The sequence below is a fragment of the Coregonus lavaretus genome (assembly GCF_964263955.1).
Source record: "Coregonus lavaretus genome assembly, chromosome: 11".
In the NCBI taxonomy this organism is placed as follows: Eukaryota; Metazoa; Chordata; class Actinopteri; order Salmoniformes; family Salmonidae; genus Coregonus; species Coregonus lavaretus.
The window spans coordinates 8,228,148-8,253,874 of NC_139998.1; the positions used below are offsets into that span (position 1 = coordinate 8,228,148).

Here is a 25,727-nt window from a genome sequence, read left to right on the forward strand (position 1 = left end):
GCAGAGCCGTCCGCCAGACAGAATCAGACACCTGCTATGGAATCAGCAGGAGCCGACGCAGCCCATACTAGACTGGAAGCTCAGGTTCGGAACCAGAAAGAGCAGATCCTGCAGATGGGAGCCGCCCTGCTGGAGGTGATGACTGCTATCCGAGGCTGGGGTCCGCCTCCACCGCCAGCCTCCCAGCCAGCACCATCAGCCAGCCATGAGCAGCCAGATCCGTCAGTCAGCCATGAGCAGCCAGACCCTTCAGCCAGCCATGAGCAGCCAGATCCGTCAGCCAGCCATGAGCAGCCAGATCCGTCAGCCAGCCATGAGCAGCCAGATCCGTCAGTCAGCCATGAGCAGCCAGATCCGTCAGCCAGCCATGAGCAGCCAGACCCGTCAGCCAGCCATGAGCAGCCAGATCCGTCAGCCAGCCATGAGCAGCCAGACCCGTCAGCCAGCCATGAGCAGCCAGACCCGTCAGCCAGCCATGAGCAGCCAGATCCGTCAGCCAGCCATGAGCAGCCAGATCCGTCAGCCAGCCATGAGCAGCCAGATCCGTCAGCCAGCCATGAGCAGCCAGATCCGTCAGTCAGCCATGAGCAGCCAGATCCGCCAGAGCCGGTCAGCCCGGATCCGCCAGAGCCGTCTCGCCAGGATCCGCCAGAGCCGTCCAGCCTGGATCCGCCAGAGCCGTCCAGCCTGGATCCGCCAGAGCTGTCCAGCCTGGATCCGCCAGAGCCGGCCAGCCAGGATCCGCCAGAGCCGGTCAGCCCGGATCCGCCAGAGCCGTCCAGCCTGGATCCGCCAGAGCCGTCCAGCCTGGATCCGCCAGAGCCGTCCAGCCTGGATCCGCCAGAGCCGTCCAGCCAGGATCAGCCAGAGCCGTCCAGCCAGGATCCGCCAGAGCCGTCCAGCCTGGATCCGCCAGAGCCGTCCAGCCTGGATCCGCCAGAGCCGTCCAGCCTGGATCCGCCAGAGCCGTCCAGCCAGGATCAGCCAGAGCCGTCCAGCCAGGATCCGCCAGAGCCGGTCAGCCCGGATCCGCCAGAGCCGTCCCGCCAGGATCCGCCAGAGCCGTCCAGCCAGGATCAGCCAGAGCCGGCCAGCCAGGATCCGCCAGAGCCGGTCAGCCCGGATCCGCCAGAGCCGTCCCGCCAGGATCCGCCAGAGCCGTCCAGCCTGTATCCGCCAGAGCCGTCCAGCCTGTATCCGCCAGAGCCGTCCCGCCAGGATCCGCCAGAGCCGTCCCGCCAGGATCCGCCAGAGCCGTCCCGCCAGGATCCGCCAGAGCCGTCCCGCCAGGATCCGCCAGAGCCAGCCAGCCAGGATCCGCCATCTAGTCAGGTACTGCCCCTTAGCCCGGTGCTGCCCCTTAGTCCTGTACTGCCCTTCAGCCCGGTGCTGCCCCTTATCCCGGTGCTGCCCCTTAGTCCGGTGCTGCCCCTTAGTCCGGTACTGCCCCGTAGTCCGGTGCTGCCCCTTGTCCCGGTGCTGCCCCTTATCCCGGTGCTGCCCCTGAGTCCGGTGCCGCCCCTTAATCCTGTGGGGTTGAGTTGGGGGGTGGTCATGAGGAAGGGAGGACGGAAGCGGAGAGTGACTAAGGTGGGATGGGGACCACGACCAGAAGCAGAACCGCCACCGTGGACAGACGCCCACCCAGACCCTCCCCTAGACTGTATGCTGGTGCGCCCGGAGTTCGCACCTTTAGGGGGGGGTACTGTAACACTCTGGCTCTATGGACGTTTATATTGAGCCAGGGTTGTTCATTTTCTTGTGTTGGGTGTATTTCATTTGGTGGTGTTGGGAATGGGTGAGTCTCATTTGGTTTGTGTCATGTGGTGATTGGTCGATGACTCCCAATCAGAGGTAACGAGTGTCAGCTGTCGGCTCGTTATCTCTGATTGGGAGCCATATATATTCGGTGTGTTTTTTCCTTTGTGTTGTGGGTTATTGTTTCTTTGTAGCTGTTAGTCGTATTTTCAGTTTAGAACTTCACGTATTGTTATTTGTTGTTTGCTTCGTGGTTGCTTTAATTAATAAAGTCATCATGTTCACTCGCAACGCTGCGCTTTGGTCCAATCCTTCAGACGATCGTGACAACCATACCCCGTTCAAAGGCACTTAAATATTTTGTCTTGCCCATTCACCCTCTGAATGGCACACATACACAATCCATGTCTCAATTGTCTCAAGGCTTAAAAATCCTTCTTTAACCTGTCTCCTCTCCTTCATCTACACTGATTGATGTGGATTTAAAAAGTGACATCAATAAAGGATCATAGCTTTCACCTGGATTTACCTGGTCAGTCTATGTCACGGAAAGAGCAGGTGTTCTTAATGTTTTGTATATTTTCAATTGGTTAAATTGGAGCCTGAATACATTTGAATGTGTATGTAACACCTATACAGTATGTGGTGGGATCACTAAACCTTAACATATGTGGAGGTCCGTTTGACCATGGCCATCCAGGCCAGCAGCACTGTCATATTATCTCCACTACCAGACCCATACATACATATTCATGTTAAATATACGTCCACTATGTGCATTAACAAACCATATTACAACCAATGAAAAGCTGACATTTACATTGACATTTTAGTCATTTAGCAGACGCTCTTATCCAGAGCGACTTACAGTTAGTGACATAAGCTCACTGACTACAGTACTCTGTTTACTGGGCTTTGACAGAACGCCTATGTGTGCTACTTGCAAAGACAACAGAGAAAGAGTAGGCTACAACCGTGATGAGAAAATAAGAGGAGAGGTGAGAGGAGACTAAATAGATTCATTCAATATACATATACAAAATACATATACATGTGGTGTGGGTATTTTCTTTCCAACATACAGCTATACGCTACGGTGCTAAAGTAAGCAAACACGCTGTAAAAGAGACAATCAGAGATTCAGCACCATTGAAGTGGACAGCGACTGTATCAGAATTCTGAAGTTCAGCACCACATGACAGTGGACAGCATCTACAATTTGCGCTACTGTCACAGTGGACAACATTGGATCACCAGAATAACCTGGGCTACAGTGTCACAACCGGTTATTGGGCTATATGCCTGGGACAACCAACTACAAAGCGGCGTTGGTCTGCTTCTTTAGATTAAGTCCTGGCTGACCAACATCTGTAATAAATGGAGCTGCCAAAACCAGAGGTCACCCAAAGAAAAACAACACACTGAGATTTGGCTCTAGCTTGCTCACAGCGAAAACAACAATGGATAGTAACTAAGGATGTGACAAATGGAAAAAAAATCTTAACGTTTAAACAACAATATTTTTTTGCGGTTTTCCGTTAAAACAATATGAAAAATTCATACAATTCCACCTGACGGTTTGGGTCTCACGGTGCGTCCCTTTCAGATGGTTGAGCATTGCACCTGTACTACCATTATTGTACCTCAATTTGGGCTGACCCCATTTAATGTTTGGTCAATAGGCTGTTGGTCGACCAATACTTTTTTTAGTTGAGCTGTCTAAAATATATCTATTTTTTATGGCACATGAGACACCTGTCTGATTCACGTATGTCTAATCCATTGCGGATGCCGCGGGGATGGAACACCAGTATCAGCACTAGTACATTTACCGTTAGTTACCATAATAATAATAATAATAATAATGTTTGTTTGGTTACGGTAATTTCTGTTAATGCATTCAATATATTATTATTACAGTCTTTTATCGTTCTCATTGTCGGAGTGGACACTTGTTTGCGGACCGCACAACCTAGGCTACACTTGTGAGGAACACGTTTTGGTTAATTTCATTCCATTTAGGAGTTGTCAATTTATTCATTGTCGTTTGTTTGTAGCGCTCCTGTTGAGTAAGGATGCGCACCTGATTATACATAGAAGTAGGCCTAGGCTACCCGGCCTGCGTGCAAATGTGGAACTTCTCAAAGTATTTTTTTCTTCACCTCAAACAGCAAGTAAAAAAGTATGTTTTTACATCCATTGAGAATGACAATAGTTTCTCAACGTAGCCTATTTGAAAATTCTTTCCAGCTCTCATTCGATAACCACTAAGAGTGAAAGGGGGGGGGGGAGAATGTCATGCTCTGATCCAGTGGAAAAGTTATATAATAGGCCTACCTGATTACTTATTATAATTTGTGCAAACAGCATACAGCTACTGTATGTCTGTCCGGAGCTCACTGGAGCTGGAAACTTTGAGGGCCCAGAATATGTTATACAATGTCACAAGTTTGCTAGCTCCAGCTTCAGGCCGGACCAAAATAAATAGTTGATACAACGTTTCAAGTTCCTTGCAGACAGGCTATGCGTAGAATTTTGATGAACCACATGATTTTGAGATACGAAGACTTTATTATAAATGAAATTAAACTGTTCCATGAAAATGTGTATATAAAAATCAGAACTGCCAAGCAGATCGGTAGAAATGGTAAGATAAATTGGCACTCCAAATGGAAATGGTTGCCGACCCCTGGTGTAGCCTATTAGGAGCGCAACAGCAGGAGCGTAACAGAAGAATCTGCGAAAGCCAGCAGCAGCGGGAGGAAGAGGGTCTGGAACAGGTTTCTTTTCTTCTGGTTAGGCTATCTTGATCTCTGGCTCTCTCAAGTCATTTGCGTGTCTTAATTATTTAATCACAGTGTGCTTAAAGCATCAGACAAGCTCAGTAGCCTACATATAGCTGATTTTATTAAAATACATAGGGTGTGTCTATATAGGGAAACAGACGATTAGGTCAACCAAGATTTTTTCTTTGTCGGGGACAGCCCTAACCTGAATTCCACCTCGCAAAGTTTGCATGTCACCATCTTACATTTTTAGTCATTTAGCAGATGCTCTTATCCAGAGCGACTTACAGGAGCAATTAGGGTTAAGTGCCTTGCTCAAGGGCACATCGACACATTTTTCACCTAGTCGGCTCGGGGATTAGAACCAGCGACCTTTCGGTTACTGGCACAACGCTCTTAACCACTAAGCTACCTGCCGAACCCTCTTCTCATTGAACTTCTCAAAGTATTTCCATACAGGACCTCAGGGTACTCCAGGCAGAGCAAAATTCAGTTGGTGGTACAGTAACCGAAAAAGGTTGGGAACTACTGGGCTAGGATATTCTACATGCAACAGACCGAAGACTGAACACACACTTCCATCCTTAGCATAGAGAAAGAGCAGGCGAGCCAGCGCGAGGGGGAGAGAGGAGGGGGCAGGCAGAAGAATGTGCGCACATTCACATACACACACACACACATAACACACACACGCATACCGACACAACACAAACACACATTCATACACATTACACACACTACTACTGTTTTTTTATTTGTCTGTTATTATTATCTATCCTGATGCCTAGTCACTTTACCCTGCCTTCATGTACATATCTACCTCAAATACCTCCTACCCCTGCACATTGATCTGGTACTGGTACTCCTTGGATATAGCTCCATTCTTGTGTGTTTTATTTTATTCCTCTTCTGTTACTATTTAATTTTAATTTTAATTTTTAAACTCTGCATCATTGGGAAGGGCACAAAAGCAAGCATTTCACTGTAAAGTCTACACAAGTTGTATTCGGCGCATGTGACTGTCACGACTTCCTCCGAAGCTGCCTCCAGTGACGAGTACTGAGGATACGAAGTGGCAGGACGCAGATGCAGGAATCAACAATGTAAAGGTTTACTTAACACTGAGCAAGAGAAAAACAAAGAGTGAGTACACGACAAGACACTAACAATCACACACAACACAACACTGAACAGTCCAGGGCTATATAGGGGTGGTGATGAGATGATGAGGTGCAGGTGCGCTGGAGGTGATTAGGGTGCGTTGGATTTCCATTCCGGTGTTGCCGAGGTGGTGCGCTCAGACTGGTGGCTCAGTAGACCGGCGAATCAGAGTGCCGGAGGGGAGCAATGGAAGGAGACGTGACACCTCCTCTCCTTGTTCGGGCAGGCTTCGGCGTTCGTCGTCACCGGCATTCTAGCAACTGCCGCTCCTCATCTCATTATTCCATTTGTTTTGTCTAGTTTCTACACACACCTGGTTCATATCCCCTCATCAGTACTTGTATAAGTATTCCCTCTGCCCCCCATGTCTTTGTGTGTGATTGTTTATTGTGGAGGTGACGATAGCTCTGTGGAGTTTTCTATATTTGTATCGCCGGGATATTCACCCGTGTGCTTTGTTTTCTCCAGTGCGTTGTTATACCACACTGTAGAGTTTTACGCATTGCTGCGTACCGCTGTATTTGCCGAATAAACCATTTATTCTGTGATTTACCCTCCTGCACCTGACTCTATCCAAATCACCCAATACGGAATCACACACCCAACAGCATGGAGTCAGCAGGAGCGCGGAATATGCCTGCAGTCGTTGAGCGGGTCCGGGAGCATTCCAACATGTTAGCAAGCTTGGTCGAAGCGATGGATCGGGTTCTCCAGGTCATCCAGCGCCTGGAGAGAAGAGGACCCGACCCTGCGGAACCAGCTGAGCGACTGGACACAGCCACCCACACCCCAGCGCCCAGAGGTATTCACCTGTCTCGACCGAGGGAGTACGACGGGACAGTGGCCCGCTGCCATGGTTTTTTCCTCCTGCAGTTGGACCTCTATTTTACCACCATCAGCCCGGCTCCATCGGGTCGGGAGAAGGTATCAGCCCTGGAGTGGGCCAACGCGGTCTGGAGTGAAGGAGTGAAGCAGCGAGGAGGCTGAACCCTCGCCAGGCCAGGTGGGCCTTGTTCACGCTGTCGTACATACCAGGCACAAAGAACGTGAAGGCAGACACACTGTCACGGCTGTACGAAACAGAGGAGAGGCCCATAGACAACACCCTCATACTCCCGGCCTCCTGCATTGTGGCGCCGGTAGTATGGGCGATGGACGCGGATATAGAGCGGGCGTTACGCACAGAGCCATCTCCACCTCAGTGCCCAGCTGGGTTGCATACGTGCCGTCTATTGTCTGTGATCGTCTTATCTATTGGGCACACACGTCCCCCTCCTCTGGTCACCCAGGCATCGGCCGTACAGTGCGCTGCCTGACCGGGAAGAACTGGTGGCCTACCTTGGCTAAGGACGTGAGGGTGTACGTCTCCTCCTGCTCGGTGTGCGCCCAGAGTAAGGCACCTAGGCACCTTCCAACGGGTAAGTTACATCCATTACCAGTTCCACAACGGCCATGGTCCCACTTATCGATTGACTTCTTAACTGATCTTCCCCTATCTCATGGTAACACCACCATCCTGGTCGCTGTGGACCGCCTTTCTAAACCCTGCCGCCTCCTTCCTCTGCCCAGTCTCCCCATGGCCCTGCAAACTGCGGAAGCCCTGTTTACTCACGTCTTCCGGCACTACGGGGTGCCAGAGGACATAGTGTCTGACCGGGGTCCCCAGTTTACTTCTAGGGTCTGGAAGGCGTTCATGGAACATCTGGGGGTCTCGGTCAGCCTGACCTCTGGGTTTCACCCCGAGTCTAATGGGCAGGTGGAACGGGTGAATCAGGATGTGGGTAGGTTCCTGCTGTCCTACTGCCAGGACCGGCCGGGGGAGTGGCCGGTGTTCTTGCCATGGGCCGAACGTGCCCAGAACTCTCTCCGCCACTCCTCCACTAACCTATCTCCATTTCAATGTGTTTTAGGGTATCAGCCGGTCCTGGCACCGTGGCATCAGAGCCAGACCGAAGCTCCTGCGGTGGACGACTGGTTTTGGCGCGCAGAGGAGACGTGGAACGCTGCCTACATCCACCTCCAGCGCGCCGTGCGTTGCCAGAAAGCCAATGCTGACCACCACCGCAGTGAGGCCCCGGTCTTTGTACCGGGTGATCGGGTCTGGTTCTCGACCCGGAACCTGCCCCTCCGCCTGCCCTGCTGGAAGCTGAGCTGAGCTGAGTTTGTGGGTCCGTTGAAAGCTCTCCTGAGGAGAGTAAACGAGGTTACGTATAGGTTATTACTCCCTCCTGATTATCGTATTAACCCCTCGTTCCATGTGTCTCTCCTCATGCCGGTGGTGGCTGGTCCGCTCCAGGAGTCTGAGGTGCGGGAGGTCCCTTCGCCCCCTCTGGACATCGAGGGGGCCCCGGCGTACTCCATCCATTCCATCCTGGATTCGAGGCATCGGGTGGGGGGCCTTCAGTACCTCGTAGAGTGGGAGGGGTACGGTCCGGAGAAGCAGTGCTGGGTCCCGGTGAGGGATATCCTCGATCCCTCCCTGTTGCCGGATTTCCACTGTCGCCATTCGGCTCGCCCTGCAACGCGTCCTCCTGGCCGTCCCCGAGGCCAGTATCGGCGCGCTGCTGGAGCTGCGCGTCAAGCGGGGGGTACTGTCACGACTTCCTCCGAAGCTGCCTCCTCTCCTTGTTCGGGCAGGCTTCGGCGTTCGTCATCACCGGCCTTCTAGCCACTGCCGCTCCTCATCTCATCATTCCATTTGTTTTGTCTTGTTTTTACACACACCTGGTTCATATCCCCTCATCAGTACCTGTATAAGCATTCCCTCTGCCCCCCATGTCTTTGTGTGTGATTGTTTATTGTGGAGGTGACGATAGCTCTGTGGAGTTTTCTATATTTGTATCGCCGGGATATTCACCCGTGTGCTTTGTTTTCTCCAGTGCATCGTTATACCGCACTGTAGAGTTTTACGCATTGCTGTGTACCGCTGTATTTGCCAAATAAACCATTTACTCTGTGCTTACCCTCCTGCGCCTGACTCCATCCAAATCACCCGCTACAGTGACAAATACAATTTGATTTGGTCATCTTTATGTCGCAAATTCACCAAAGTAGCCTAAAGTTCGCCTCGTCCTCTCTGGTTTTATATATTTAATTTCCTAATAGTAACAGATCACTGATGGATTGAAGGGAATAAGAGACAGATTACTCTGAGGTCCCAAACACACCCATTTGTAGAGCAGCACCCTCTCTCCCTGAAGACAGGCGATAAACCTTCTCCTACACATCCCCAAGAGAAGCACCCTCTCCACCCGACAGGCTTTAAACCCTCCATCCCCATCCCCGTCCCAAGGCCATCCACATCTCCAGTATTGACTGGACCATTAAACAGGGGTTTACTGGCAGCCTGCAAGGTCATTGGAGGTGGTCTGGAGGGGATGACCGAGCAGAGCACCAAAACACACAAGAGTAAGCTGTGAACTCCCGAGACTGCCATTGTCCCCCAACCAGGGCACAGAGTTGCTGTAATGTCATCATAATATTTGACAGGAACTTACTGTTGAGCTAAATCATTTAATATTTCATTTGAAATACTGTACATTCTTGGCCAGTTCGATTACATCAAATCAAGATCAAATGTTATTCTGAGGAATAATCACCAAAAAGATGTAGAAGTGTGACAAATATTAAAGCTTCCCATGACTAATAGAATATTATAGCACAATAACAACTTCGATTGCAAAGGGACAATTCCCTGGGGCTATCTCTATCTTGTCTATACAGTATTATGTGAAGTGGTAGGATGATATTAGTTTAGCTGCAAGACAAACACTCTATTCTACACTGTTAAAATGAAGTGCTTTGTAACACCAAAACTAGTTGGAACTGAGCTGCCACCAATGCGGAGACAAAACCTTAACTTTGCTGTAGTATTGAAACACATCATCCTGAGATGTTTTGAAACAAGTGTCACACTCTGGCTCCGGGACTGTGTGTTAGAGCCAGGGTGTATTTCATTTGGTGGGGTTGGGTTGGGTGAGTTTCATTTGTTTGTGTTTTTGGTGATTGGTTAATGACTCCCAATCGGAGGTAACGAGTGTCAGCTGTCGGCTCGTTATCTCTGATTGGGAGCCATATATATTCTGTGTGTTTTCTCCTTGTGTTTGTGGGTTTTTGTTTCCTTGTGCTATGTTCAGTTGGTGTCATAGAGAACTTCACGTATTGTCTTTTGTTGTTTTTTCGTGGTCGCTTTGATAAATAAAGTCATCATGTTCACTCACAACGCTGCGCATTGGTCTCCTCCTTCAGACGATCGTGACAGAAAAACCCACCATCAAAGGACCAAGCAGCGTGTCCAGGAGCCGAGGGTCTGGACATGGGAAGAGCTTTTGGACGGTAAAGGGTCCTGGACGTGGGAAGAAATCCTGGATGGCATGGATCGCCGTCCATGGAGCGAGACAGAGGAGAGGCGACGGAGAGAGGAGCAACGGCGTCGGCAGAGCCAACGTCGGAAGGACGAGAGGCAACCCCAAGAAATTTTTTGGGGGGGGCACATGGCTTGGGCGACTGAGCAGCAGGAGGCTGCCACAAGGCAGAGTCAGAAGGCTGCCAGGTTAAGGGGGCTGACGGAGGCAGAGAAGGGACGGATTCAGGAGGCTACCAGGTCAAGGGGGCTATTGGCGAGTAGAAGGAGGGAAGTGTGTGTGGCACGGCGTGAAGGACTGATGTGTGTTGCCAGTCCGGTCCGGCCCGTTCCTGATCCTCGGTTGAAGCCAGTAGTGTGTGTTCCCCGTACGGTACGGCCTGTTCCGGCCCCTCGCACTAAGTGTACGGTGCGCGTCGCCAGCCCAGCCCGGCCTGTTCCGGTCCCTCGCACTAAGTGTACGGTGCGCGTCGCCAGCCCGGTTCGGCCTGTTCCTGCCATCCGCACCAAGTGTACGGTGCGCGTCGCCAGCCCAGCCCGGCCTGTTCCTACTCCACGCACCAGGGATACGGTGCGCTTCGCCAGCCCGGCCCGGCCTGTTCCGGCCACTCGCACCAGGGATACGGTGCGCGTCGCCAGCCCAGCCCGGCCTGTTCCTGCTCTCCGCACTAGGCGTGAGGTGAGTCCCCAGGGTCCAGCATGCCCTGTTCCGGCTCCCCGCACTAGGCGTTATGGGAGTCCCCAGGGTCCAGCATGCCCTGTTCCGACTCCCCGCACTAGACCTGAGATGCGTGTCCTCAGCTCGGTACCTCCAGTTCCGGCACCACGCATCAGGCCTACGGTGCGTCCCCAGGGTCCAGCATGCCCTGTTGCTTCTCCCCGCACTAGCCCTGAGATGCGTGTCCTCAGCCCGGTACCTCCTGTTCCGGCACCACGCACCAGGCCTACGATGCGCCTCAGACGGCCAGAGTCTGCCGTCTGCCCAACGCCGTCTGAACTGTCCGTCTGCCCAACGGGGCCTGAACTGTCCGTCTGCCCAACGCCGTCTGAACTGCCCGTCTGCCCAACGGCGCCTGAACTGCCCGTCTGCCCAACGCCGTCTGAACTGTCCGTCTGCCAAGCGCCGCAGGAACTGCCCGTCTGTACTGAGCCTGCAAAGCCGCCCGTCTGCCATGAGCCTTCAGAGCCGTCCGCCAGACCGGAGCCGCTAGAGCTCTCTGCCAGACAGGAGCAGCCAGAGCCTTCCGCCAGACAGGATCAGCCAGAGCCTTCCGCCAGACAGGATCAGCCAGAGCCTTCCGCCAGACAGGATCAGCCAGAGCCTTCTGCCAGACAGGATCAGCCAGAGCCTTCTGCCAGACAGGATCAGCCAGAGCCTTCTGCCAGACAGGATCAGCCAGAGCCTTCTGCCAGACAGGATCAGCCAGAGCCTTCTGCCAGACAGGATCAGCCAGAGCCTTCCGCCAGCCAGGATCCGCCAGAGCCGTCCAGCCAGGATCCGCCTGAGCCGGCCAGCCAGGATCCGCCAGCTAGTCAGGTACTGTCCCTTAGCCCGGTGCTGCCCCTTAGTCCGGTGCTGCCCCTTAGCTCGGTGTTGCTCCTTATCCTGGTGCTGTCCCTTAGTCCGGTACTGCCCCTTAGTCCGGTACTGCCCCTTAGTCCGGTACTGCCCCGTAGTCCGGTGCTGCCCCTTAGTCCGGTGCCGCCCCTTAACCCAGTGGGGTGTAGTTGGGGGGTGGTAATGTGTAGGAGGCTAATTAAGTGGGTAATGACTATGGTGGGGTGGGGATCACGACCAGCGCCAGAGCCGCCTCCGTGGAGTAACACCCACCCAGCCCTCCCCATTTTTGGGTTAGGCGCGGTCGGAGTCCGCGCCTTTGGGGGGGGGTACTGTCACACTCTGGCTCCGGGACTGTGTGTTAGAGCCAGGGTGTATTTCATTTGGTGGGGTTGGGTTGGGTGAGTTTCATTTGTTTGTGTTTTTGGTGATTGGTTAATGACTCCCAATCGGAGGTAACGAGTGTCAGCTGTCGGCTCGTTATCTCTGATTGGGAGCCATATATATTCTGTGTGTTTTCTCCTTGTGTTTGTGGGTTTTTGTTTCCTTGTGCTATGTTCAGTCGGTGTCATAGAGAACTTCACGTATCGTCTTTTGTTGTTTTTTCGTGGTCGCTTTGATAAATAAAGTCATCATGTTCACTCACAACGCTGCGCATTGGTCTCCTCCTTCAGACGATCGTGACAACAAGGCAGAATTAGATACCTTCTCTTCTATGTATAATTAGAAACCTTCTCTTCTATGTGTAATTAGATACCTTCTCTTCTATGTATAATTAGATACCTTCTCTTCTATGTATAATTAGAAACCTTCTCTTCTATGTGTAATTAGATACTTTCTCTTCTATGTATAATTAGATAATTAGCTTCTATGTGCAATTAGAAACCTTCTCTTCTATGTGTAATTAGATACTTTCTCTTCTATGTATAATTAGATAATTATCTTCTATGTGTAATTAGATACCTTCTCTTCTATGTATAATTAGATACCTTCTCTTCTATGTATAATTAGAAACCTTCTCTTCTATGTGTAATTAGATACTTTCTCTTCTATGTATAATTAGATAATTATCTTCTGTGTAATTAGATACCTTCTCTTCTATGTGTAATTAAATACCTTCTCTTCTATGTGTAATTAGATATCTTCTCTTCTATGTGTCATTAGATATATTCTCTTCTATGTGTAATTAGATACCTTCTCTTCTATGTGTAATTAGATACCTTCTCTTCTATGTGTAATTAGATACTTTCTCTTCTATGTGTAATTAGATACCTTCTCTTCTATGTGTAATTAGATACCTTCTCTTCTATGTATAATTAGATACCTTCTCTTCTATGTGTAATTAGATACCTTCTCTTCTATGTGTAATTAGATACCTTCTCTTCTATGTGTAATTAGATACCTTCTCTTCTATGTGTAATTAGATACCTTCTCTTCTATGTGTAATTAGATACCTTCTCTGCTATGTGTAATTAGATACCTTCTCTGCTATGTGTAATTAGATACCTTCTCTGCTATGTGTAATTAGATACTTTCTCTTCTATGTGTAATTAGATACCTTCTCTTCTATGTGTAATTAGATACCTTCTCTGCTATGTGTAATTAGATACCTTCTCTGCTATGTGTAATTAGATACCTTCTCTGCTATGTGTAATTAGATACTTTCTCTTCTATGTGTAATTAGATACTTTCTCTTCTATGTGTAATTAGATACTTTCTCTTCTATGTGTAATTAGATACCTTCTCTGCTATGTGTAATTAGATACCTTCTCTGCTATGTGTAATTAGATACCTTCTCTGCTATGTGTAATTAGATACTTTCTCTTCTATGTGTAATTAGATACTTTCTCTTCTATGTGTAATTAGATACTTTCTCTTCTGTGTAATTAGATACCTTCTCTTCTGTGTAATTAGATACCTTCTCTTCTATGTATAATTAGAAACCTTCTCTTCTATGTGTAATTAGATACTTTCTCTTCTATGTATAATTAGATACCTTCTCTTCTATGTATAATTAGAAACCTTCTCTTCTATGTGTAATTAGATACCTTCTCTTCTATGTATAATTAGATACTTTCTCTTCTATGTATAATTAGATACCTTCTCTTCTATGTGTAATTAGATACTTTCTCTTCTATGTGTAATTAGATACCTTCTCTTCTATGTGTAATTAGATACCTTCTCTTCTATGTGTAATTAGATACCTTCTCTTCTATGTATAATTAGATACCTTCTCTTCTATGTATAATTAGATACTTTCTCTTCTATGTGTAATTAGATACCTTATCTTCTATGTATAATTAGATACCTTCTCTTTTGGTGTCGTTTCCTCTAAAGCTTCTAAACACTATTGTGGTGTTTCACATCCTGTCTAGTGCAGAATTACATCACTTCTTCTGTAGTATTTTAATGTTTAACATTGATTTATGTATCTGATCATTTGCCAGTTTAACCCATTTTGGCAGGCATTGTTGAGCTCTGTGGTCAATTCACCAGCAGTAACTAGAGGTTTTACAGCAAACATTGCAGGATAGTGTATTTACCTCTACCATTTAAAGAAGGAAATGTGGGAATGGGTGGTCTCATCATTGAATGTCATTTTGCCTGACGGTTTTAATATCCATTCATCATGATCCATTACGCCTCATGGCACAACAAGCTGCTTAATACTAATATAGAAGTATAATTTTCTTTCTTCAAACATGCATACAATGTGTAAAATAATCATAAAGTCTGAAAATGTTTAAATACACACAATCCTTTAAAAACATAGCCATGTGGCAAAACCAGACTTCCAATGAGTTAAATCATTCAATTTCCTCTATATTTGGTTATTCTCATAAAATATACTTACATTTTGAGCAACATTTTAAGATGGATTTATTCTTCAATGTTTTGGTAAAATCAAATTAACAAAACATTGAAATAACTTGCATTCATTTATTATATATATATATATATATATATATATATATATATATATATATATATATATATATATATATATATATATATATATATATATATATATATATTTTGTCAATTTCAATTCACCCCAGACATTTTTTTTTACAGTGTGGCTGTCTGGTTGAGTGTGTCAAATTCCAATGACATTCCATTGAAGTCAGGGGTTGAATTTCCACTTCCACCTGTTCCACTTTCACTCCTTCTCTGTTTCCTCCTGTTTCCAATCTGTCTAAATAAATAAATCATTGAAAAAATTTAGGTGGAATTCCACAAAAACGTATTCTCCATAGGCCCTTATCATCAATTCATATGTAGGCTACAAACCATGTGCATTTCTAAACCATTTGACTATATGAGATACAGTCTGAAAAAAACATATTTTTGTGTGTTCTGAATAACCACTTTGGGTGTTTCAGAGTACTTCTATTCTGTTTTTAAAACACTTTCTGTGTATCATAACACTTACACATTGGGTTTACATTCAAACACCCGCCAAACACTACTTTTCATGGTTTCATTACACAATCACTGGGTTTTGAGTATTTATATTCTTACAGTATAGTTCATGTTTTACCCCTTTTTTGTAACATCATCACCATCCTGCCCTGTATCCATGAATACTACATCTGTATGCTCTAGGAAGACAGATGGCCAATCATTATCTCCCCTCTATTCTGCCTTATACTACAAAATGACTTCCACCCATCCCTGTTGAAGTAACCATAGAAATACAATATCATTCTAGTTCTGTTGAAGTAACACTGAAGAACACTGAGTTGGAGTTCTGAATTTTGCGGGCAAAATGTATTTGTTTTGCTGACATAGAACTGAAGTGACAGCCATGGAAAAATGATTAACTGGAACTGCCCTCTCCTCTCCCCAGTCTGTTCAAGCATGAATTCATTCATTAATTCATCTGACCTACTATACCAGAGGGTCTGTGCAACCACAACCTGTGGTGGTCAAGTGTTAGACAATGCATTAAAGAAATAAAGCATTTAGGTGAGGTACTGTTCTGACAAACGGAAGATATATCCACAGCAAGAAGAGATGAGTGCTAGGCAATACTATGTTCCGTGTTCAAGTGGAAATGTAATCCACAGTGGCTGCCTGAGTTAGCCTGGAATGTAACTGTTCATCTTGTTATGTTTAGGAAACAACAGTGAAGCGGAACAGTTTGGATTTCAGGCTATGCTTGGGTATGAACTCAATCACCTTACAACCAAAAAGACTGACCGATAAAATTGGACAGTGTACTGCAAAGGAGTGTCTCTGAGCACACCTCTGAGGACATTACAGTAGTTTAGGAGGGGAGCAGACAGCGCTTCAACCAAAATGAGATGAGGTGCAGCCAAAAAACATAATCTCTTTCAATACAGTAGCTTAGTATTCCTTATTTCAGCATTAACAGAACACAGATTTCTCATTAAGTATGTGCATGAGGAAACATTCTGGAGCGTATCCAGACTTTTATAACTCACTTTCAGAGGTTCAGCTCATTTGGAGGCCCAGAAAACTATGCCACAATGTGCTGTTCTGTTCTGAAAGCCATGATTTTCTGGGACAAACAAAACTCTAAATGATAAATGGAGTAAACTACCCTAAATTCCCACAAAAGAGACCCATGCTTATGGAGCTTGTCGGGCCCACATTCATAAATGTATTCAGACAGACCTCCCATCAAGTTTCAAACATATCATCACAAATTCTTCACACTGAAAAGGAATCTTCCAAGTCCAGGAAGGAACGTGTGAATCCTCACATCCTATCTCCTCGCCTCTTTCTCAACCGTATTGGAGAAGTAGGTCCAAGGTCCCTCCCATCAGACCCTCTTTTCCAATGCATTTTATGGAGGAGGCAAGGTGAGAGGATGCAAGCAATCGAGGAGAAATGAATTGAGAAAGAGACTCTGCTTCCTTACCTCGATGAGGAAGTCTCCGTTGCGAAGCCCCGCCCGCCATGCAACCCCGCCCTCGTCCACAGACTCCAGGTACTGCAGGGCGGGGAAGGCAGGGGTGGGAGTGAACTCCTCTATAGGCGTGTCCGCTGGAGGGGTGGGTGAGCAGGTGCAGACAACGTCCCAGGTAAAGTCAGAGAGAGAAGAGAAGGTGAGAAATGCAAGGCAGCAATATCACTGGGACAGTATCATTACTGCACATTATTACACATATGTAATACAGGTAATTCAACAAAACATTACCTCGTGAAATTCAACACAACAGTGTAACGTATAACAGACACCTTTGAATGTCAACATTCAAAACAGACACCATCAGGGAAATGGAAAACATTTTTTACTGGACCAAATAATATGAAAACGTTGCAAACTCTGTTGCATACACATGTACGCACAAACACATGTACACGGAAGATGTACATATATATTGACGATATACAGTAATACATGCAGGAACAGCATTACAACAATGCTACAGTAACATTTGTATTTGAATGGATCATCATAATGCAATGTAATTATCAGTAAGACACTAAAAAGCTTGCATGTAGACAACAATGGCAATGTAATCACAGCTTAGTGGCACAATCATGCTGTCTGGCCAGGGACAGCGACAGAGACTGTGGGCTAGGGCTGGGGCTGGGGAGACGCATCATTCACCCCTCCACTCTGTTCCTAATAAATTCCCTGCACTGACTGTGTACAGTTCAGTAGAGAGCTGTGTGTGTGTGTGTGTGTGTGTGTGTGTGTGTGTGTGTGTGTGTGTGTGTGTGTGTGTGTGTGTGTGTGTGTGTGTGTGTGTGTGTGCATGTATGCGTGTGTGCGTGCGTGCGTGTGTGTGTGTGTGTGTGCGTGTGTGTGTGTGTGTGTGCATGTGTGCGTGTGTGCGTGTGTACATGTGTATGTGTGTGTGTGCGTGTGTGTGTGTGTGTGTGTGTGTGTGTGTGTGTGTGTGTGTGTGTGTGAGAGAGAGAGTCTCAAACTGCAGACACTGACAAACTGCAGATCTGACAGGAGCCCATGCATATAATACAAAACTAAACTGACCATCTAAAAAAATACTAATATCAGCAAAGTCACAACAATGCTTCCTTTAGTTTAGATGTTGCAGGTTGCTACAGATGTTACAAGAATACTGTGTAGCATCTTTCTCCTGCAGAACTGAAGTCACAGCACCTCCAAGAAACCAGTGGTGACAAGTGACACTTGCAATAAATCAGCCATGTGTTTTAAGAAAACTCCAAGGACAGTTGTTAGTCTGCTCATTCAATACAGTAGCTTATGTTAGTTTATATTCTATGGAGCAGAGGCAGAGGCTCTGGGTATGTGATTTGAATTGACTGTCTACTTTATCAGAAACAAACGTTTGTGATGGAGAAGCTGTTTAAATCAACAGAATATCAATAGTTCCTCAGTTGATATAGGCTCAGTCAGTTCACACAAAACATGATCAAGGGGCAGAGCTGACTTGAGAATGAGCTACAACACAAAAACTATCACACTGTCGCCAACAGAAAAAAAAAAGTATTGGAATTTGTATTGAAGTAAGTGGGTGTTCAAAACAGCGTGGGTGGATAATAAGCAATATGTGCGTGATTCTCATCACTGACGCGACAGAAACAAATATTGCAACGTGGACGGGTGATGACACATGAACATAACAAGGGAGCAACAGACAGACACTGAGTTAAGGTCCGTCTCCTACCTTTCGCCCCTCGCAGCACAAACCCGAATCCCTCATTATCCTTCTTCTGTAGAACTACCGTCTTCTCGTCAATAACACAGTCGCTGTGGAGAAAATTCCGCGCAAAGCGACCGTTATTACTAAATCCTATCATCCTCATCATAGCCACAGCTGCTCGCCCCGAGTGCTTCATTAATCAACTATAATAATGAATGATGCTCCGTGCATAGATGTTACAGCGACAGCGCACCGTCACCGTGCTCCTCCAAAGATTAAATCCACCTTTGCCGAAAACGTTGATGTAAAAAAAACGGGCGGAGCCGGAGACAGTGGATGTCGGTAGAGAGAAACATTTCCACCCAAAGGAGACCAAAATCAAAAGCGGATAACGTTAGAGAAAAAAACAGCTGGGGAAAAGCAAGCGGCTCTGGGAAGGAGGGAGGGAGGGAGCGGTGAGGGGTAGCCTATAGGGTGCAAAGCTGAGTGGATGAATGAACGAAGGAATGAATGGATGAATGAAGACAGGACATTTGGAGTGATTTATTTCAATTTAGTGGAAGCGACCACCCATAGCCTGCCTATCAAATGTAGTTAATTCCTCAGTAGGCAGTATCCTATAGTGTATGCAACATGGTCTCAGAGCATTTCGTATTATTCTGTGTATACAGCAATATCTGGATGACAACTGCATCAGGCAGCCTATGCTGTTGTGTCATTTATGAAAGCTGAGAAGAGTTAGGCTATATTAACCTACTTAATGTGTTTGCAAAATTGCACACAGACAAGTATGCAGTAATGTGATTTATTGGAGTGAATAGCCTATAACTAAACAAATAATCATAGGCTAACACATACACTGTCACACCAATATTGTGCCAAAAGAAAGCATACACGATTTGGTGAAAAGGCTAAAAAAGAAATTAAATAAAAACTCTCATTATTTTCACAAGAAGAATTTGCTGAATTTCATTCTCAAGAACACCTGGAGTAGAAGTACTTAACCATTTCAGATGCATGGACAATCTAAATGTCATTCTTCCAATCTAGTAGGCCTATGCTTGAATAAAAACAGTAGGTCAGTCTAATTGTCATAAACTAGGCAACACAAGTAGACATCATTCCAGAATTAGTATCGTGTTCCATGCCGGTGGTGATGGTGGGATGCTTGGTTGCCATGGTAACACGCTCTACTTTGAGCTAGTGATCAGAATGGTGTTAGTCATAGTATTCCAGGAACAAAGTGGACCTATAGGTCATCGTAGCGCAGGGTTTCCTAAACTCAGTCCTCTGGACCCCAAGGGGTGAAGGTTTTGTTTTTGCCCTAGAACTACACAGCTGATTCAAATAATCAACTAATCATCGAGCTTTGATGATTTGAATCAGCTGTGTAGTGCTAGGGCAAAAAACAAAATGTGCACACCTCGGGGTCCCGAGGACCGAGTTTGGGAAACGCTGTCATAGTGCAACAAGGATATGGTAGATTCTGCAGAATAACTGAAGTGTACTGCAGAATAACTGAAGTGTACTGCAGAATAACTGAAGTGTACTGCAGAATAACTGAAGTGTACTGCAGTTGAACTGAAGTGTACTGCAGTTGAACTGAAGTTATACTGCACTCTAACTGCAATCTTTTTTGTAAGGGTGTTCTACATGTAATACAGGGATTATAGACCTTCAGGAAACAGAGTAAATGAATGTATATTCCAATATCCTAGTATGAACCCTAAAGGCTACAGTAAAATCTATCAATACATGAAGACAAATTCCAATGCAGACAGTATCTGCCAAGCTAATCAGTAGGAGTTTCCTTTCTGATTCATTTATTGAGAGATTGTACTGTAGCTTGGACATCAAAGTTGGCCTACAGACTCTTTAATTTATTGGAGCAGTGCAACTGGTCAAGAGAATTTAAAAAAATGAAATCCCCCCTAATACAGAGGAATCCCCAAAGATGTCGTCCGTTGAGCAAACCAGAATCCTGGCCAGGTTTACAGAGAGGCTCTGTCCCTATAGCCTGGTACCAGATCGGTTTGTTTCGTGCTGAGTTGGCAAGACCCAGATCTGCTATGCTATGCTGAGTTGGCAAGACAGCAGCAACAGATCTGGGACTAGGCTGAAGTCCCTCACCTCTGTCACCCACCATGCCAGAGCAGATGAGCAGAGCAGCATGCAACCAGCCTTCACAGCACTGCTACCAGGGACTCTGTCTGTGTATCCATGACAACCTACTTTGCTCTTTACACTTGCTGCACTGGTTGGTGGGTATATTAGTACTGTTGGATGGAGGAGGATATCTCTCTCTCTCTCTTTCTCTCTCTTGGTCTCTCCCTCTCTCTCTTGGTCTCTCCATCTCTGTCTCTCTTTCTATTGCTTTCTCTCTCTTTCTCTCTGCTCATGAATGATCTTGTATAGGCCTGGTATGTGCTTTAAAATCAATTCATTTTATCAGGTATGTAGGCTAATGCACGTGCTGCAATATTGTCTCAATGGAATGTTCATCAGTTAAAACATGTAGTTAACGCATGCTTTCTCATGTAGACATGTAGACGGCTCCCTGAGAAGAAGCTGAGGACATTGTGGATGGAGTGCTTTCTTTCCTAGGTACAGTTTTTTAGTTTGTTACTGTTTGCATAACATTCCCGGCATCGAATGCCCAAGAGCGAACAAGCAAGGCCCCGAGCTCAAGCATTTCTTACATCACCATCCATCTGACAGCGAGAAGTTTCACACACACATACTCCCACCCAGCCTATCTCCTCTCCTGTGGAGACACACACATACACATACACACACACACTCCCACCCAGCCTATCTCCTCTCCTGTGGAGACACACACACACACACACACACTCCCACCCAGCCTATCTCCTCTCCTGTGGAGACACACACACACACACACACTCCCACCCAGCCTATCTCCTCTCCTGTGGAGACACACACATACACACACACACTCCCACCCAGCCTATCTCCTCTCCTGTGGAGACACACACATACACACACACACACACTCCCACCCAGCCTATCTCCTCTCCTGTGGAGACACACACTCCCACCCAGCCTATCTCCTCTCCTGTGGAGACATACACACATACACACACACACACACACTCCCACCCAGCCTATCTCCTCTCCTGTGGAGACACACACACACACACACACTCCCACCCAGCCTATCTCCTCTCCTGTGGAGACACACACATACACACACACACTCCCACCCAGCCTATCTCCTCTCCTGTGGAGACACACACATACACACACACACTCCCACCCAGCCTATCTCCTCTCCTGTGGAGACACACACATACACACACACACTCCCACCCAGCCTATCTCCTCTCCTGTGGAGACACACACACACACACACACTCCCACCCAGCCTATCTCCTCTCCTGTGGAGACACACACACACACACACACACACTCCCACCCAGCCTATCTCCTCTCCTGTGGAGACACACACACACACACACACTCCCACCCAGCCTATCTCCTCTCCTGTGGAGACACACACACACACACACACACACTCCCACCCAGCCTATCTCCTCTCCTGTGGAGACACACACATACACACACACACTCCCACCCAGCCTATCTCCTCTCCTGTGGAGACACACACACACACACACACACACACACACACACTCCCACCCAGCCTATCTCCTCTCCTGTGGAGACACACACACACACACACACACACTCCCACCCAGCCTATCTCCTCTCCTGTGGAGACACACACACACACACACACTCCCACCCAGCCTATCTCCTCTCCTGTGGAGACACACACACACACACACACACTCCCACCCAGCCTATCTCCTCTCCTGTGGAGACACACACACACACTCCCACCCAGCCTATCTCCTCTCCTGTGGAGACACACACATACACACACACACACTCCCACCCAGCCTATCTCCTCTCCTGTGGAGACACATACACACACACACACTCCCACCCAGCCTATCTCCTCTCCTGTGGAGACACACACATACACACACACACACACTCCCACCCAGCCTATCTCCTCTCCTGTGGAGACACACACATACACACACACTCCCACCCAGCCTATCTCCTCTCCTGTGGAGACACACACATACACACACACACTCCCACCCAGCCTATCTCCTCTCCTGTGGAGACACACACATACACACACACACACACTCCCACCCAGCCTATCTCCTCTCCTGTGGAGACACACACTCCCACCCAGCCTATCTCCTCTCCTGTGGAGACACACACATACACACACACACACACACTCCCACCCAGCCTATCTCCTCTCCTGTGGAGACACACACACACACACACACTCCCACCCAGCCTATCTCCTCTCCTGTGGAGACACACACATACACACACACACTCCCACCCAGCCTATCTCCTCTCCTGTGGAGACACACACATACACACACACACTCCCACCCAGCCTATCTCCTCTCCTGTGGAGACACACACATACACACACACACACTCCCACCCAGCCTATCTCCTCTCCTGTGGAGACACACACATACACACACACACACACTCCCACCCAGCCTATCTCCTCTCCTGTGGAGACACACACATACACACACACTCCCACCCAGCCTATCTCCTCTCCTGTGGAGACACACACACACACACACACACACACTCCCACCCAGCCTATCTCCTCTCCTGTGGAGACACACACACACACACACACACACACACACACACACACACTCCCACCCAGCCTATCTCCTCTCCTGTGGAGACACACACACACTCCCACCCAGCCTATCTCCTCTCCTGTGGAGACACACACACACACACACACACACACTCCCACCCAGCCTATCTCCTCTCCTGTGGAGACACACACACACACACACACACACACACACACACACACACACACACACACACACACACACACACACTCCCACCCAGCCTATCTCCTCTCCTGTGGAGACACACACACACTCCCACCCAGCCTATCTCCTCTCCTGTGGAGACACACATACACACACACACACTCCCACCCAGCCTATCTCCTCCTCAAGGTTCTCCACTTGCACAAGTTTGCTTTGCCATAAAAGGCTTTGGTACAGTACACTCTTGGAAATATAAGGTTCTTAGGGCTTGGACCTGTAGAAGAACGCGTTATGGTTCTAGGTAGAACCCTGTCACCCACAAAGAACCCTTTTAGAAGCCTTTTTTTCATAGAGAAGGATCCAAAGAACCCTCTCAGAACTATTTATTGTGCTGTAATCAGTAGTGTCAGAGATTAGAGTACAGTACTGCTGTAGATTATCTGATATATAATGCATGGGGTTGATATGAATGAATAAAATAACTGAAATATGCACATGAACGTCAGGTAAAAGGTTAACATGCAATGTCCCATACATGCTATTCCCAAATGAAAAGTAATACATGAAATAAACCATGTACTGTGTATGGTTAAGTTCATAATTCACATTTACCCCTCTCCTCATCATCTTGGAGGTTTCGCTGCGAAAAACCCCAGATGAATAACTTACTACTGTACATGCATAGCTGTTTCCTCCATTCTTTAAAATTGAATAAGGCTGGTGATGCTATTTGTCAGTCTCAACACAGTTCATAAAGACCTATAGGGGGTATGTGTCAGCAGCATCTTCGTCAAGGAAGCTATAAATGTATACATTGTCATATATTATAGCAGCTTAGAAGGAGATATTACACACTGTATAGTACCATGGTTTCACCGATTTCCTCTGAACATCCCCTTGAATAGAAAAAGAGTAAGTAAACCCAGGAGTGATTGAAACCAATCCTTACCTTGATGCATCAAAGCTGTCGTAGGACCCCACAGTGTAGTGCCTGAAGAGCTTTCTCCTCTCAGCTCTGTCTGCCCTGGCATCTGCAGTACAGACAGCAAAACAATCAGTAAATGGGGTGACCAAATCAGTAAATGGGGTGACCATGACTGTTTTCCAAAAGGCACCCTAGTACCTACAGTATATAGTGCACTACTTTTCACCACGGCCCATTTGGTGCCGTTTGGGACGCATTCCATTAAATGAGTGATCAGTAAAGGGGTGACCAATTCAACTGACGAGGCATCACATCATGTTCTGTCCTCTTCATGCTCTAAATTAACATAGATTACTTTGGAGTACTGTACTGTTTTGAAGTAAGAGGAAGAATATAACATCTTTTCATATTCAAAATGAAGCTTATGGAGAGATATAAGATATATCTTATGACATTCAACCCTTCCAAATAAATAGGTAATTATCCATGTATATTCTATGTGGCGGTTGTGTTCGACCCACTTTATGAAATCAAATAGGTTCTAGTACAGAGACAGAAAACAGACAAACAATATGACCATTACGTCTTTACAACTGTTTGAAGAAGGCCCTCGTAACCCCTGAAAATAAGCAGAACATGTACCCGTACATGTAACGCTAAAAATAGCTTCACTTCAATGGCGACTACTTCCGAAACCGCACAACAGAGCCAGTGAGCCAGTATCACAAACCACTCAGAACAAACAGTCTCCGTCCCAAATGGTGCCCGATTCACTATATAGTGCACTACTTTTGACCAGAACCTCACAGGGCTCTGGTCAAAAGTAGTGCACTATATAGGGAATAGGGTGCCATTTGGGACTCAAGCAGAGATAGAAGACGCTGTAGTGAGATTCATAAGAGGCTCTTTCACAGAAACAAGCACCATATGGCACTTTATTCCCAGGTGCTGTATCACAGCAAATTGAATTATGCAATATAAGCTGGACCCTCAATGCACTCAAGCTAATCAAGCAGTCAACCCAAGCCATTGTGAGTAGCCTAAGCAGCACATCGTTGATATAATGTTGGAACCCAGGCATGGATCAATATTGCCTAACAATCAGTGTAGGGAGGTTTGTAATGGCTTTAGAACGAAGTGGCTGCAAATGCTGTGGTGGATTGATGCAAATCAATAAAGGGGACAAAAGGAAGGTGTGTGTGTGTGTGTGTGTGTGTGTTAGGGATAGCACAGAGAATAATTAATCCATAAAAACATGCTAAACATGCCAACTGAACATACACTGGATTCAATCCAGTTGTATAGTGCACATGCTGTATACTCTTTCTTAAGAACACCCTTTCCTAAGAACACTCTTCCTAACTGCAATAAAGACCACCAAATATTCAGTATTTCACAAAAGATTAACTCTAAATATAGACATATAGTAATAACAATAAGCCAATGAAAAACCCAAAGGCCCTTTTAAAACAGAAAACATTTAGGTGTCCAATAGCCATCCAAAAGCCTTTAGACACTAGGATACTAAATTAATTCAAAGGATGTGGAGAGGTTGAAGATATTGTTGAAGACCACAGTGAGTGTTATTTTCGTATTGTTCTGTAGGTTCACTATGTTGATATGTGATGATATCAGTTGTCAGAAGCTGGGCTGCGTGGGACTCAACACTTTCCCCTCCAACCTACTCACTCGTTGTCATAGTCACTGATTTA

The 25,727-nt window shown here is 46.8% G+C and overlaps 1 protein-coding gene across 1 annotated transcript in view; it reads right to left on the reverse strand.

Moving 5' to 3' along the window:
• Positions 1-25,727, reverse strand: part of LOC311137167 (SH3 and multiple ankyrin repeat domains protein 2-like) — a gene marked incomplete at both ends in the record, with an annotated part of 136,220 nt that overhangs the window by 39,275 nt on the left and 71,218 nt on the right. The window contains 3 exons of the mRNA XM_084171517.1: positions 16,515-16,639; positions 18,256-18,338; positions 24,040-24,121. Of these exons, the coding sequence (XP_084027643.1) occupies positions 16,515-16,639; positions 18,256-18,338; positions 24,040-24,121 (290 nt within the window). The remainder of the gene's footprint in view (positions 1-16,514; positions 16,640-18,255; positions 18,339-24,039; positions 24,122-25,727) is intronic.